At 31.6% G+C, this 17,263-nt stretch overlaps 2 protein-coding genes across 2 annotated transcripts; both read left to right on the top strand.

The window, feature by feature from the left end:
- Positions 1–3,759: 3,759 nt before the first annotated feature.
- LOC126682708 (plant UBX domain-containing protein 7) lies at positions 3,760–9,225 on the top strand. The gene is made up of 10 exons (XM_050378455.1): positions 3,760–4,051; positions 4,650–4,753; positions 4,851–4,961; positions 6,246–6,441; positions 6,537–6,614; positions 6,709–6,777; positions 7,167–7,310; positions 7,439–7,538; positions 8,218–8,483; positions 8,855–9,225. Exons 1-10 carry the CDS (start codon positions 3,953–3,955, stop codon positions 9,014–9,016), a joined length of 1,329 nt encoding a protein of 442 aa, XP_050234412.1. The 5' UTR covers positions 3,760–3,952; the 3' UTR covers positions 9,017–9,225.
- Positions 9,226–11,063: 1,838 nt separating this feature from the next.
- On the top strand, positions 11,064–15,567 carry LOC126679857 (trihelix transcription factor ASR3-like). The gene is made up of 2 exons (XM_050374866.2): positions 11,064–12,050; positions 15,141–15,567. The coding sequence occupies exons 1-2, from the start codon at positions 11,360–11,362 to the stop codon at positions 15,437–15,439; spliced, it is 990 nt and encodes a 329-aa protein (XP_050230823.1). The 5' UTR covers positions 11,064–11,359; the 3' UTR covers positions 15,440–15,567.
- The last annotated feature ends 1,696 nt before the right edge of the window (positions 15,568–17,263 follow it).

Genomic DNA, 17,263 nt, shown 5'->3' with positions numbered 1-17,263 from the left:
TTTTTAAAATACTTTTTTCGCTTTTTACCGATTTATGTTTTTTTCTTCTAGATTTTTTTTCTGGAATTTTTTTTCTGGTGTTTTTTAATCGTGTTTTTTTAGTTTAATTATGGTATTTTATAGCATATTTATAGGATTGGGGTTCCCTCAAGTTCATTTGAACTTGAGAGGATCATGTTCACGATCTACACCGTTCATTTTATAATGAACGGTGTAAATAAAAAAAGTACAATTTTAATCAAATTAATCTACACCGTTCATTTTACAATAAACGGTGTAGATCGTGAACATGACCCCCTCAAATTCATTTAAACTTGAGGGAATCCCAATCCGTATTTATAATGTTTTTTAGTGAATTTTTAGTGTATTTATGGTGTTTTTTTCCAGTATTTTAATAGTGTATTTATGGCGTATATATAATGTATCTATAGCGTTTCTGTAGTATTTTTTATAGTGTATACCGTAAAACATTGCAAATACACCATAAACACTGCAAATACATCAGAAAAACATAAGTACACAAAAATACACTATAGATACACTAAAAATACACTATGACGTAAATACACCATAAAAAATACTACAAATGCACCATAACACTTTTACAAAATTAATAGCATCAAAATAAAAAAAAATCTATGAATACGAGAAAGAAAAAATAATTACATGAACAATAAAAGGATTTTATAAACAAAAAAATAGTAGATCTACAATAACATCTTTATAAAAAATCTAAATTATCATAAAAACTGTAAAAAAATTATAAAAAAAAAATCTAAAAACGACGTCGAAGAATCCATCGGAAGAAACGCAGCGACGAGAAAATTATTGGAAGAATCGCAACGATGAAAAATCCACTGAAAAAACGAGACGGTGGAAAAAATACGACGAGAAATCCGCCGAAGGATGTGCGACAGCGAGATGAAACAAACGACGATCGGAAAAGAAAAAAAAGAAAAAAAATTATAGGAAAAGGAAGAGAGAAATTTAATAGGGAGAGAGAAATGAAGAGACAGAGAAAAATTTAATAAAAAGAGACGAGTAGAGAAGCAAAAATTGTGTGAGGAGAGAGAAAAAATACGACGGCTATGAAAATCAAATAACTTAAAATGAGATAACTTCCTAATAAATAGTATAATATTTTTAATACTATATTTTAAATAAGAGCAGAGAGGGAAATTATGAAAAAATGGATAAAAAACTGTAAATAAAGTATTTTGAATGTAATTTTTTTATTTTTTTAATGATAATTATCCTAATAGTGTTTAAATCTTTTTCGATCTGCAATTTAGTTGTTTGAACTTTTTCTAAAGATTACTATTTTTAGTTTTGAAAGTGTACCAATTCTTTTTTAATAATTACTATTCTTTTCTAAAGATTACTATTTTTTAGTTTTAAAGTGTATAAATTATTTTCTAAAGATTACTAGTTTTAGTTTTAATGATTACAGCTTAGATCTGGGAAGACCAACTAACATATGTGAATCTGTTCTTTGATAACAGATTCACCTATGTTTTGATTCTGTTTTTGGAAGACCAGTGATAACCAGGTGGTTTGGTTGAATTGGATGGTTTGATTGAATTTAGTATGGTTGGATGAATGGTTTTTAGTTTGATTAAGTCGGGTTGGTTAAATTCTTTTAGAGGTGTTTTGGATGTTTTAAATGTTTTTGAATTTTTGGTAACGTGCCACTTGACATAGCACGATCAATTTTTTTTCTTTAAGAATGATGATGCTAGAGGTATTTTCGTCAACAAGGATTTTGAATGAGCGCCACCATAAAATATCGGGATTTTACTGAAACTTTTTGAAGTTGAAGGGGTCTACTGATTATTGAAATTGAAGGGGTCTACCGAAGTTGAAGGGGTCTGCCGAAGTTGAGGTCCATGGTTATTAGTCAATAAAATTGAGTTAAAAGTTATTTTTGGTGCCGAGATGGCTTATAAAGTTCTAAGAATTTGGATATGGTCAATTTAGCTCATGAAACTTGTAAATTGGTCCATAAACTTCTAAAATATTGTATTTAGTTCCATTTTTTAGATTTAAATCACAATTTTTTTAATTTTTTATAGATTATTTACAAATAATTACGTGTTAAATCCTTTAAGTTTGCAACTGCGCAAAACTTTTTTTATCTTTATAAATAACCAATACATTTTCAAATATAGTTAATCATGTCTGTTTGAATTTAAACAAATGGATCAATAGCTTGTCACCCGGATGAATTTTTTTAAACATCATCATTGGACGCTTTAGCCTCTTATTATGTTTTATCTATCCGGAATGGATGGATGTTTTGATAAAATTTAAAATCTAATAAATAATTAAAAAAGTAAAGAAATAAAAATACTACTTATTTGTATCATAAACAACAATTCTAACAGTCACTAACTAGTAACTTCAACTAACTCTCCCACAAAAATCTACTGTACATGCACTTTTGCTAGAGTTACTACAAAATTACAATTTCATCAAAAACAAAAAAAAGAGTTGCAAATTACAATACTGTTTGAAGTACAGTCCAGAAGTCTGAGTTTATTTTTTCTTTAAAAATTAATCTTTTTTTTGTCAAAGAGAAAAAATAATGATCTCATTAAGCAGTGAAAGACTTAAAAATTTCAGGATAAACATGATGCATGAATTGAATCAATTAATTTAGGTTTATGTTTCCTATTTTAATTAGGATACCTTTTAAAAAAATGAGATAAGGAATTAAAAGAAAAACGAATTGGTTTAGTAACTAATTTGATACCTCAATTTTATTGTGTTGTTCTTTGGCACTCCTCCATTAACTATTTCACATTCTATATTTGCACTTTTTCTTTTATCAATTTCACTCTATTAGTATTTTATTTTTATTATTGTCACCTGGTAAGTCACAACATGAATAAACAATCATATTTAAATGCGATTGAACGAGTTAATTATGTTTTTATGTTGTCATGTCAACTCTTAAAATTTAATTTCCCAAATTAACTATTCTGGTTTTGATAATTGTTTTTTAAGGTGATTTTTAATAGTAAAAAAAATTAAAATGGTCCTAATTTTTTTATTTTATAAATTAATACATAATAATTAAAAAAGATGAAATTATTTAAATTTAACAAATAATAATAAATTTTTTATTTATTTTGTATTAATAATTAATAACTTTTAAAATAAAAAAATCATAAAAAATACCTTTTACACAAAATAAAGATGATTTATCAAAAAAAAAAATTAATAACCTTTCGCCGGAAAAAATTTAAAACTTTATAAAAAAATTAAACAATCGACACCATCGGAACAAACCCATTGGGTCTGTTCATCAGAGGCGAAGAGCAGCTCGTCGCCAAAACGAGGAGCAAATATGCTCCTCGTCGCCAAAATGAGGAGCAAATATGCTCCTCGTTTTGGCGAGAAGCAAAGCTCCGAGGAGCTGTTCCTCCTCCTCTAAGAAGAGGAGCAATAGCTCTCGCCGGAAATCGAAAAAAAAATTAAAAAAATTTAATAAAAAGTTCAAAAAAGTCCTAGTTTAATTAGAGTTTAATTAAAATTAATTAGAGTAAATTATAATTTTTTTATAAAACTCACTTTCTAATTCAGATGTCACGTCAGCATAGGAGGGGTGTTGAGCCGGTTTGGACAAATTCAGGATATACGTGATACAGATTTTTAATTTCAGACGTTTTTGAAATTGTATGACAAGTTGAGGGGGTAACTGATCCTTTGTTCAAATTTAATTACAACAAGAAGTTCAACAGAAAACTCTTCATAGTTCTCTTTTGTTGTTTGGTTTCTTCTTTTTTTCCTCTTCCCTTCTTCATTCGGGCAATCTCTCTCTCAATAAAACCCTAGATTAGACTAATATGAGCTAAATTTTGTTCCTCGCAATTAAAATTGAGAGCTGAATTTTCCTCTCCATCTGATAATTAGGGTTTTCGATTCCAATTTTTTTAAATAAATTTGGGACATGGAAAGAATTTTATCAGATAATGAGCAGAGCATGGTCTCTTGCTTTCTCGAGATCGCCGTCGGTCAAACCGCCGAGACCGCCGTTCAGTTTCTTCAGGTAACTTCATAATGTAATTTTTATTGTATTGAAGTGTTAAGTTTAATGTTTTTTTTTGTGAAAATGAGCTGAAATTTTAAATGATGATGGTATAGTTATTTTAATTTACAGTGAATATGTAAGTAAAGTTTGATGCTTTTCGAAGTGGGTGTTCTTTATAATGTGTTGTTTTTGCTGTAAATAGACTAATGAGTTCTGATTGTGTTAGATTTTTGGGATTTTAGTGGTTATTAGAGATCATAGTATGGTCTTTTTGAGAATGTCTTAATTGCTATTTGATTCCTATTCTTTTAGCAGACCTTTCGGTTTCATACAGCTACAGCAACCGAGTTTTTAAGGCCCATTATAGATTGAGAAATTATAGGTAGGAAGTAGATCTCATATTGTCTACATAGAGAATGTCGGCTCGAAGAGAGCCATTCTAAAGCTTTCGTTTTAATTTTTATAGTTCTCGTTTAGTGCTGTAGAATTATGTTGTTTTACCAGTGTTGGCCTATGGATATTGAACCTAATGGTTTAGGGCTACTTATAGAGTTTCAGCTACCAATTGACTATGTTCGTATGTTGAATTTATATCTGGTATGTTTGGGTGGAACAGGCCACTAGTTGGAAGCTTGAGGAGGCTCTTCAGTTGTTCTATATTGGCAATGAAGGTACGCACGTGGCATCTGCATCACCGTCAGAAAATGCTCAACCTTCTAGGTTTGTTCTATACACTTGAATTGCTGACATGTTTGTAACCTAATTGTTTGATTTAAAGTTAACTTTTTTTGTTGTGGATATTTGTACATTGATTCAGGGAATTGAAGAACATTGAAAATATAAATGCTGGACTAAACAATGCAGACGAAGTGCGTCCTCCTTTGCCAGTTGTGAGGGAGACTCTGTATGATGATATGATGGCTTTTAGGTATGTTATCCATTTACGTTTGACAAATTTAATTTCAGTTGTATTTCCCTCTTCAATTTTTATTGGTACAATGATGTCAAATGCAAGAACAAGAGTACAATCATAGACTGATCATTAATTGTATTGCTAAAATATTCTCATTATTGTGGCACGCTTTTCTTTGGCTTTAATAGTATTCGTAATGCGTGTTATGACTTATGCATATATAGTTTGATCACAAAGCTATTTTGGTAGGGGCAGTTCATGTTCTGTCATCGTGCTTGTTGATGGTCTTTGATTTGTTCTCCAACAAAGCCTTTTCCTGTGAGAATTGTTTTTCAGGAATTTTTTCTAAGTTTTGGAGTCAAAGAATGTATTTTTTTTAAGATAAGGGCGTCTCTTTTAAATAGCGGATACTGCATAATAGATAGTTAATTAATAGGGTTGAAGAACTGAATCATCTCTTTTAACTGGAAATGCATTTCTAATGTTGTATGTTTTATTATTTGTCTTTGGAATCAATTTCTTTGAGTTTTGGAGTCAAGGAATGCATTTTTTTTTAAGATAAGGGCTTCTTTTTGAATAGCGGATACTGCATAGTAGATAGTTAATTAATAGGGTTGAAGAACTGAATCATCTCTTTTAACTGGAAATGCATTTCTAGTGTTGTATGTTTTTTTTATTTGTCTTTGGGATCAATTTCTTTGAGTTTTTTCTAAGTTTTGGAGTCAAGGAATGCATTTTTTTTTAAGATAAGGGCTTCTCTTTTAAATAGCGGATACTGCATAGTAGATAGTTAATTAATAGGGTTGAAGAACTGAATCATCTCTTTTAACTGGAAATGCATTTCTAGTGTTGTATGCTTTTTTATTTGTCTTTGGGATCAATTTCTTTGAGTTTTTTCTTAAGTTTTGAATCGTTCTTACTTTTCTTTCTTCCCTTTGCTTATATTGATCAGGTCTGGTACTGTGGTTATTAGTTGAAAATCTGGGAATAGAAAATTGTGTTCTAGGCCTTTTAGTTTGAGTGTTAGTTCCAGTGTCATTATCTTCTGGCCTTCGTTTTATTCCCACATTCTTTTGGAATTGTCTGCCTCATGAATTTGCAAAGTTATATTATGTTAATGCAACTAAACATGCAAGGCTGCCATTATTTTTAGTTTTCCTGTTCTTTCTTTTATTCTTTACTTTTTGGCGCTAAGAAGAGCAGGGAGGGGAAGGGTTGGTCAATTTTCTCATAGTTTTTAAGTGCTTTCTTAACTTTTTGTTTAGTGATTTAACGGTCACTCCATTTTTTGTTTCTCAGAGCATCAAGGATGGGATATCCTCCACAGGAATCTAGTTCGGTAGTGGCATTTCGCAACTTTGATGAGGAAATGAAAAATCCTGGGGTCTGGGAATCAGACCAAGGGGCTACATCTACAGCGGACGATGCTCGAGATAATCTTGCTTCATTGTATCGTCCTCCGTTTCATTTAATGTTGCAGGGGTCATTTGAGAAGGCAAGAAAATTGCTTCATGTTTCTTTTACCTAATTTATGTGCTTTTATTTCTATGTAAGGCTACTGATAGAAAATTCTGTGGTGTTGGAATCCAGGCTAAAGGTGTTGCTTCTGTTGAGAACAAATGGCTGCTGGTGAATATACAATCTACTAAGGAGTTCAGCTCACATATGGTAGCTTTGAATGTCAACTCGTTTGGTTTGAGATTCTTCTCCATATTAAATGCTTTTTCTAACTCTTTATGTTGGATTTTTTTTCCCCTTGAAGCTTAATCGAGATACATGGGCTAATGAAGCTGTTTCTCAAACCATCAGTAATAACTTTATATTTTGGCAGGTATGTTTGATGCTCCTTTATTTTTCTTTAGGTTCATTTGACTTGATAGAAAATTTTAAGCTACTTTGTACCGACCTTCTGATACACCATTGCATGCATTTTCACAAGTTACTCATTGTTTGAAAAGGTGAAGTTGATTTTTTTTTCATGGAGCTTTTTTTGATATTTGGTGGAACTTTTAGTGCCTAGGAATAATTAAGTACAATTAATGGCCGATGCATTTGTGTTTTGATTGATTATTATTTCCTCTGATGTTTATAGGTTATCATTCGTAGTGATACTTGTTGGTACCTTCCAGTTTTTAAAATTTGGATCGGTTTTTGTGGTGTTTAACTGGTGATAACTTACAAAATTTAGCATTGTGGCACCATTTTTTCACATCAATATAGGTATATGATGATACAAGTGGAGGCAAGAAAGTCTGCACCTATTACAAATTGGATTCTATTCCTGTAGTGCTTGTAATCGACCCAATAACAGGACAAAAGATGCGTTCATGGAGCGGAATGGTGCAGCCTGAGAGTTTGCTTGAGGTATATTTTACAGTTATATATGTGCACATTCTGAACATAATTATGTGATGAAAATATCATTGATGTGAAGAGGTCTGTTACTTTCAGTTGTTCCTTAACTGGTCTGTATAATTTTTTCCAAATGATAGGATCTAGTGCCATTTATGGACGGTCACCCGAAGGATCATCATGCAACTCTGTCACATAAACGTCAAAAGGGAAGTTCTCAGGCTTTGCAGAAAAACAAAGGTAAGTGAGGATCCTTATTAGTTTACACCTTTTCTATAGAATTTTTGATATGTCATGTATATTGTATGAAGGCCACAATTCCTTAAACCCTACCAAAGGCATTAAAGTCGTGACCTGCTTAAAATGCTTCATCAATTGCAAAGATGTTCTAAAAATGAAGTACGCATCATAAGTTAATGTTGTTTTCTGTTAGATCTTGGGCTGTGCATGGTGGTTTTTTTTTGGTTGATTAGGGATACACAGAAGTCAAGTTTCCATTCCATCCCATTGTTGGGTGGGTGGATCGGGATTTAAGTTTATGTTGTGCTGGTACCATTTTTATTTATTTTCAGTAGTGTTAAAGTGGGAAATCCCACATTGGTTGTGTGTGTGAGTGGACATGTGTTTATATATTGGTTGGGCACCTCCACTTAATACCAATTGGTTTTAAGATGGAATCTAACATGGTATCAAAGCCTTGTCCATTCACACAATTTGAGTTTGGCCCGGCCCACGTGAGATTTACGTGAGGGGGGACTTTGTTGCTCGGCCCGTACACGCTACGCGTGAGGGGGAGTGTTAAAGTGGGAAATCTCACATTGGTTGTGTGTGTGAGTGGACATGTGTTTATATATTGGTTGGGCACCTCCACTTAATACCAATTGGTTTTAAGATGGAATCTAACAAGTAGCATCCTCAGGTGAAACTAATGAAGAAGATGAGGAAATGTTACGGGCATTAGCTGCTTCTATGGAGGTTATCAAAGACTTGGATAGAGCGACTTCTGACAATAAAGACGCAACTGGTGCTGACAAGGATGAGAAATCATGCCTAGTCAACAAACCTGTTTATCCGCCGCTGCCTGAGGAACCCAAGGGTGACAGGAGCCTTCTTTGTAGGGTTGGAGTTCGTTTTCCTGATGGACGCAGGGTGCAGAGAAATTTCCTGAAAACTGATCCTTTACAGGTAAGAATGTTCATTTTTGCTGCCTTCATATTCTTATATGCATGAACTTTGGAATTCACTGTGGCAATTATTGCAAGTCACAGACTCTATATGGAAGCACACTACTTTGACTTGGACCCATGTGATTGAGCTAACACTTGTGCAGGGTCAATTTTGACTCTATCTAGAAAAAAGATATGGAGCCGGCCTTCCTTTTTTGGTTTAGCATCTTACGGGTTAAACAGTTGCATTTTTGTTTGTTTCCAGGCATTATTTGTTATCCTGTATTCGCCGCAAAATATTTCGTTGCTCTACTAAGCTATCGAATCTAATTTAATCACGCCATGCATGAATTTCAAGTTTCTAATATCGACTTCTCAAATTTTCTCCAGCTACTTTGGTCATTTGTCTCATCTCAACTAGAAGAAGCTGCGACAAGGCGGTTTCAATTAATTCAGTCAATCCCAGGATCAAAGAGTCTGGAGTATGACAGTAAAATCAGTTTCGCCGAGTCAGGCGTAGCCAACTCAATGATCTCGGTTGCGTGGGAGTGAATCTTTGCTTTATTTATTATGTAAATTATCCATGTTTAATCACGAATCTATAGCTTTTTATGCAGCTCAAAGGTTTATCCAAAATATATATTGTATGCTATTTTGGTATTGTAGTTGTTGGGCATGATCCCTCTGCTACAGGGATTTCAAACTGAATTTGAAATCTCTATTACTTCCTTTTTTGAAGCAAGTGTTCTACTTATTCTTTAGCCTTCAGCTGCTTTAAATTTTAATCATCATTAACCTTCAGTCTAGGGGTGAGCATTTGGTCAAAACCGAACTGATTATCTCCAAATTGAATTAACCAAACTTATTGGAAGTCATCGGTTTAGTTGGTTAATTTGGCCGGTCGGTAATTTCTGTGACTCTTACTTCAATCTTATCATTGTTATTTGAAATTTTGATGATTTTTGGGGGAGGTTCTCTATTATCTTTCTAAAATGGGAGTATATTCTTGAATAATCAATTATAAGAATATATACATCTCAATAATTTATTTGGAAATATTATGATTGGTCAATTAATTTGAAATTGGAGTGTAAAAATAATTATGAGTAGAAAGAAAAATAGGACACCGTACCACACATCTCAATCTGCATGATATTGTCATGTGATATGTTTTCTTCATTACCAGATAGTGTTCTCTTATCAAAATGGCGGTTTTTGCAAATTCCTCTTTTTTGTCTTAACAATTTTTAACTGCAAAATCACTTTGAGTTACTACAAGAATAATTTTCAAGTTTCTTAGTAAAATTTAGTCATATATAAAGTTTCTATAACCAGTGGCGGATTCCAAATTTTTTTGGACCCCGACTTAATGTCTTATTCACCTCTAACTTGCCGGCAGCTCGAACATGACCTCTTCCTATTCCTAAATTCACTATAAATTCTAACTCAATTTTAAAATAGAAATTAAACTCCATCCTGGATTGGAGCTTGCCCTAATTTTAAGATAATCAAAGTTATAATACAAGTAAATGATATTTTATATTTACTTTTCTATTTTCCACAACGATGATAGTCGAAAATGGAATTTAATAAATCATTTAGTATATTATAATGAGATGCGATTTAATTCTATGTATAATATGCAACTCAGTAAGAAAAGCATATTATTTAAATTCTAAAAGTAATTTATTTAATTATTTTTTCCATATATAAACCCAACTTTATTTATGTAGGACCTTGAAATAAATGAAGCTATAAAACCAAAACAGTGTTATTGGTAATTACTCAAAAAAGCAAAGCGAGGAAAAGATTTTTCAACAAAGGTACAAAATAAAAATCACAGATTATATATATTTTGTTTCATCTCATTCTTATTTTAAATAAAAAAAATTATATTAATAAAAACTGACTGATCAGCTACTAAATAAAATAAAATAAAATAATCAAAAAAACATACCACTTTCATCTAAATACATTAAATAGTTACAATCAAATGAAATTTCTATACAAATAATAAAAGTATATGTATTTTCATCAAAATAATTTTGTGCGATCAAATTAAATTTAATTTTAACAGCACAAGTGCTATAACTAACAATTTTAACTTTATCGTTACAGTCGCGCACCTGGCATGGTGGGTGAGTCTGCCAGTGAAAATTTTCTGCATTCACAAGGACTCGAACCCGAGACCTTGCTTAAGCGATACCAAGCCGCTTACCACTTGGACCAACTCCCATTGATCCATAATCATATCTTTTATGATAAGTATATGTTCTCTTTAACATTTAAATCATCATAGATATTAATAAAAAATGAACATGTATTTAATAAAATCCATTATAAGATGATTGCTTTAATTTTTTAAATAACTCTCAACTTTTTTTTATAATTAGTTCTCCATACTTTCTACTAAAAACCCTTCAAATTTGGATTTTTCATATAAACAATGCCTTTAAATTGTATAGGATAAAACAAAGATAAGAAAAACAAGGCAGGGTGTAAACAAGTATTAGTTAGATAAGAAGAACAAAAGAGTGAGAGAGACAATTCATATGATTAATATTATTTTGCTTTAAATAATATTAGACTTTTTGCAAACTCAAAAAAAAAACTTTGAATAAATGAAACAGTTGTGAAAGGAAACAATCCTTTCTCCTGTCTCTGTTTCTGTGACAAACTAAACTACAAAACTCTCCCCTTCCCCACCACCACCACCACCACCACCACCACCACCTCCTCCACCACCACCACATAACCCTCTCTTGAATTTTCTTGATATTTCATGTTTCCATTTCTTGATTTTCTTGGTTTCATTTGAGTTTCTTGTTTTCATTTCTTGATTTTCTAGGTTTCATTTCTTTCATTCTTGACTCTTGTCATATATGCCTATACCATATGTCCCAACCTCCACCACCACCACCTTCAAATCTCCCTCTCCTCCCTTTCTCCACCACCACCGCCGCCGCCATCACTCCCATCACTAGCGGCAGCAGCAACCGTGAATACAGAAAAGGAAACTGGACAATTCAAGAAACCCTAACTCTTATAACCGCCAAAAAACAAGACGACGAGCGTCGCTCAAAGCCCAACAGCAGCTCCACCAGCGTTGCTTCCACCTCCAAAACAGGCGAACTCCGGTGGAAATGGGTGGAAAACTTCTGCTGGGCTCATGGCTGTTTCCGTAGCCAAAACCAATGTAATGATAAATGGGATAATCTCCTCCGTGACTTCAAGAAAGTTCGTGATTATCAAGCAAGATCCAATGGCGGTAATTCTGATCATAATAATTTACCTTCCTATTGGACAATGGAGAGACACCAAAGAAAATATTATAATCTTCCTTCTAATCTCTCTCTCGAAGTTTTTCAAGCTCTTAACGAAGTTATTCAAAGAAGATATAACACAAACATCATTGCACCACCGCCACCTCCGCCACAACAAGAGGAGCAGCAGCAGCAGCATGCTTCAACATTTCCACCTCCACCACCACCACCTCCGCCTCCTCTTTCTCTTCCAGCTCCGGTAACGACTCTCCCACCGGAAGTCATGCCGGAGAGAGTGGTCATGGATGCCCCGGCGATCTCAGGTACTTGTTGTATTTTTTTGCTGAAGCAGTATAGTAGCTAGTATTGTTACAATGTCAGTGTCAGTCCCAAAAGAGAACTTTTTTGTTTGTGTTATGGAAAAAATAAAATAATTTTGGTCAAACTTGCAGGTTTGAAAAAATACCCTGCCAGAATTTAATACTCTTTATAAAATTATTCTGTTATCTAAAATTATTTCATATTTTATTTACTCGTACAACAATTATTTTGGACTTACATGCAATATTTTACATTCATACACTAGTAAATGGGGCTACATTAGCTCAAATATTAAGTTATAACCACTAAATAAAACTAAGAAGTCTCGAATTTAAGCCTAAAAATTAATTAACGAACTTATTAGTATAAATAATATAGGTTTTAGGGAAAGAAAATATATTCAAATGTAGCTATACTAGTAGTTTTTAGGGTAAGGTAAAAGCAAAAATCGAGTTTAGAGAGAATGTATTTCAACATAAAATAATATATTCGTATCCGGAAGTTTTAAATTCGATTCTTCCTCGTATAATAGAAAAAGAGCAAGCAATGAGGTTAGATCAAACTCGTTTATAATACGGAGCTGTTTATACCAATTTAAATCCGTCTAATGTTGTATCGTATTATATGATTTAATCAATTATGTCGTGTCTAAAATTATCAGTTTTAGTTCATAGAGATGATCAAGAAGATGGGAACCTTTAGGCAGTAGAATATGATTCCTATTTCTATAAAGAATTCAAAGAAGAATTAAAAGAACTTTTCCACTTTTTAAATCCCTTTTCCATAATTTTCTTTTTCATTTTTCACGTGCAAAAGCAAAATCTTGAGTTGATTATTACAAATTTCATGAAAAATAGAGATAAAATCTCTAGAAGTTGCAAACATATTTTTTGTAATTACTCAAATTAAGTTTGTACTGAATCATTACACCCATGCTATAATATATAGTAGCATTTATGAGATACCATACCTTTTAGTCTACAGATACTTCAAGATTTGGTATTTATTGGTGAGAGCCGACATTAGATTTCTTTTGTGTATTTTATATGTGAACTAGTAATCATTCAAGCCAACCAATTGAAATCTATCCTCATCATTCTTTGTTATGGAATTTTGGGCACTTCTATAAAATGAATCTCCCATAACTTTAAAGTAAAATCCAACATTATAGTATTAAAAAATCTGTTTTTAAGAATCTAGTTCTAGAGTTTGAATTCGAACTATAGTTTTAAATAAAGGTCGTTATGCTACGTAAAATTCGTTATCTAAAGAATTATAAACTTTATATTACCGTGTTTACTGTTATCTAACTATTGTTATATTTTACGTATGTAATGGCCGTTATTTAAAAGTAACGACTATTATTGAAGTTGATACTTTTAAAAGATATATACATAAAAAAACTATTATCTCTGTCTTGAATTGATGGGAACCCTATTAGTTTTATTGTCTTAAATTACAGGCCACATTTTATATTTGATAAACAATTCAAAGATTAAAAGTCATATTTACCCTAATTTGATAAACATTCTATATTTGATAAACAATTTTACGTAATTATTTTTTCATATTATTATATTGTAGTCATATTTTATTGTCATATTAAACTAGTATGCACATAATTTACTTCATTATGAACACGATATTACATACTCTATTTTACTATAAAATAAAACATACATATAAAAATTTCTTTTTATTAGCTATGAAAAAGTCTATTGATTATACATTTTTTATAAACAATTTGGAAAAAAATTCCGCCTGGTTTGACCGTTACATAGCATTATATTAGTTGTTATTGATAGTACATTTTCACTACATACGATTGTGGCTGTGATTGTGGCTGTTGTCGCAATTTAAATTAGTTTGAATTATGTTGGATTAATGAAAAATAGTAACCACCGAACTGTAACTCATATGATATAAGCACTGAGCAATATTTTTTTTTAAATTGTGGGTTTAATTTTTTCCAAAAGTACTCTCCTCTCATATTATAAAAAAAAAAGTAAAAAAATAGTAAAGAAAGTTAATAAGATATGAAATATAGTACTTTTGGATTTTAGTAAGAAAATGAAATATATAATGGAAAGGTCAAAATAAATGTTGAATGGAAATTTGTAGTCTTGGTGCACTGTCATTACTACTGTCATGGCAGCAAAACCCTACGGCCACATGCTACCGTCAAACAACTGAGCTTTTTTCAGTTGTTTCTAACCAGTTGTCCTCCACAATAACTAGCTACCCACACTACTCCTTTTATGCCATGGGATTCTCTTTTTCCTCTACTTCCATTCCTTCTCTTTTTATATATCTCCATTATTCATCTTTGACCATTCTTTTCTCAACCCATCAAAAGGACTAAATATTTTTGCGGTTATCGAATTATATATTTTTTATAAAAGAATTATATGTCGACATTTCATTTGTTAAATTTTAGTAATTAAAGGTCTATTTTCATAACAATCACGAGATTATTCAATCTATTTAGATTAATTATGTGAGTGATTGATCGTTGGATATCCAACTTTGCTATGTAGACAATTTGTCGATTACGTAGGTAATTATCGCTCAGAATAGGGGATGTAACTTGTAGAGTTATAGATTTTGTTATATATCCCTTTTCCTTTCTAATAAAAAAATATAGATTAATCATTCATATGAGGGTTACAAATTTTACTAAACTATGCATTTTTTTATAAGACAGATCGACGTTTATTTGTTATATTTTAGTAACCAAACTTCTATTTGCCCAACAATAAAGCATATAATATACATGGAAGGAGCTCTATTAGGTTAAATGTGTTGGAAGTGAGATCATTCTACATTGGTTTTATATGTGGGCAAATATGTGTTTATATATTGGTCGGATATTTTCATTTCGTACTAGTTGGTTTTGGGATGGAATCTAACAAAATGCACTTATGATCGAATTTTCCTGATCATGCCGTTCTTTCCTTACCGAAAATTAAAGAATTTATGAGATAATCACTATTTTAACCTAATTTCAAGCAATATCTCGGTGGTTTTTTCATGCATAACTCATGCAATACGCTGAACTGACTTGACTCGTTATGTTTTGTGATATTGTGTAGAAGCGTCAGAATCATCATCAGCTACAGAATCAAGTCACGAGACAGGTTCTAAACGAAGGAAAGTTCGAAGAAACACGGGCGATAGCATTAAGAAGGGTGCCTCCATTTTAGCTCAGACAATTCGAAACTGCGAAGAGAAAAAAGATAAGCGACACCAGCAGCTTATGGAGTTCGAACAGCGTAAACTCCAGCTCGAAGAGACCCGAAATGAAGTGAACAGACAAGGAATGGCTAATCTTGTTATGGCTGTTACCAAGCTTTCTACTGCTATTCAGTCTTTTATATCAGACCAAACATGAGACTAGTGTTATTACTATTTAATGATTAATATTCGTGTCCTGATTATTTCTTTCAGACTCATTTGATGGGATATTAATTGATGTTTAATATGTTGGTAAATTGAAATGTAGATTATTCTGATTTTTAATTATTGTTTGGATTGTCAAATTTGGTGTAATGATCCAAAAAATGTAAGTGTTTGCCGTTTTTATCCAAACTAATCTATTTTTTTTAGTTCTATTAATTTATAGTTTTATTTGAAGAATTTTATTTTAGTTGTAATCAATTCTGTCAATTAATCAGGTTGAGTTTGATTTTGCTCGACATGAGTTGTGACAACCATTCAATGATTGTTTATGTTTTGTCTTTTACTGCTCAAAGGATGGATTTAGTTTCGATAAGCCATCATTTAATAATTGACATGTTCACATAATCATGTTTAGTATATTCGACTGAAAACGCATAGCTATAATTAAAATAATGGGATTATTATAAATTTGGAGCTAATACCTTAAAAAAATTTCGACTTTATAATCCCTTTTCGATCATATCTTGACGTTGAAAACTTGTCAATTTACCCTATTTCGCATTTTATCGTTTCAATTGTACCCTAATTTGTTTTTTAATTTTTCTCAATCTTTTTACTTAAATGATGATATCATTCGATTAACTATATTTAAAGATAAAATTAAATTTAAATTATTTGGATTAGGCGTCACCGGCCAACGAAATTAGCTGGATTGCATTGTTTATTCGTTATACAGCGACTATAAATCGAGGAGTGTTTATCCCATGCAACTGTTGCGTCACGTCATTTTTACATCAAGCCAATGAGCATTTGCGATAGGGAATCTTTTAATTATTATTTATTTTTTTATCATTCAATTTTCCACATGGCTAACGCACAATTGGTTTGTTGCACGAATGACATGGCGCAACGGTTGTGTGCAATAATTTTTCTAAATCGAGTTAGAGTTCTAACTGTTGATAAAATGATCAACGGTAACATTTACGAGATTAGGGTATGAATTCATTCAGACACCAGTGTTAATTTATTTAAAGGGCTTAATGTCTTAAAAAACCCCGACCTTTCATCCCCTTTTCAATCCTACCCTGACGTTGAAAAATTGTCAATTTTACCCAAGTTTGTATTTTTCATTTCAATTGCACCCTGAAACATAAAATTGATTTTTATTTATTTGACAAAAGTTCAATATTTTTCTTTTAAAATGGTCAATTTAATATTAAAAGTTAATCTAATGTAAAAAGGATTAATTTAGAGATTTTTTTGCCAAGTAAAAAAAGGTCAATTTTATGCTTTAGGGTACAATTGAAATGAAAAAATACAAAATAGGGTAAAATTGACAGATTTGCAACGTCAGGGTAGGATTGAAAAGAGGATGAAAGATCAGGGTTTTTTAAGACATTAAGCCTATTTAAAGTGTCGCTATATATGATAATTTTTTAATTAGTCTTGCAATTTTCATTAATTAATCTAATTAAAAAGAATTTTTCTGGTTGTAGCCAGCCAAAAAGTTAGGACACATTCCCAATACTTTTTACTTTCCTGCTCTTTCAACATTTTTGTTTCTGTTGAATATCATCACAAATAGCAATAGCGAGAAAAATTATTGAGGATCAGTTGATATAGTTCCCTTAGGATTTGCAAAAGGGTTTATATATAACCCAAACTTTAAATGACAATCTACAAAATATTTTATTTTATGGTTTTTGGCTAAACACTACAACAAAAACAACCTCTTGTGACATATTTATAGTAGCATTTTTAGCAAATGTCATTTTAAATAATAAAAGACTATTGAAGTAACATTTTAATAAATGAT

The sequence above is a fragment of the Mercurialis annua genome, linkage group LG5, assembly GCF_937616625.2.
Source record: "Mercurialis annua linkage group LG5, ddMerAnnu1.2, whole genome shotgun sequence".
Classification (NCBI taxonomy): domain Eukaryota; kingdom Viridiplantae; phylum Streptophyta; class Magnoliopsida; order Malpighiales; family Euphorbiaceae; genus Mercurialis; species Mercurialis annua.
This window is presented reverse-complemented; position numbering and strand designations above follow the sequence as displayed.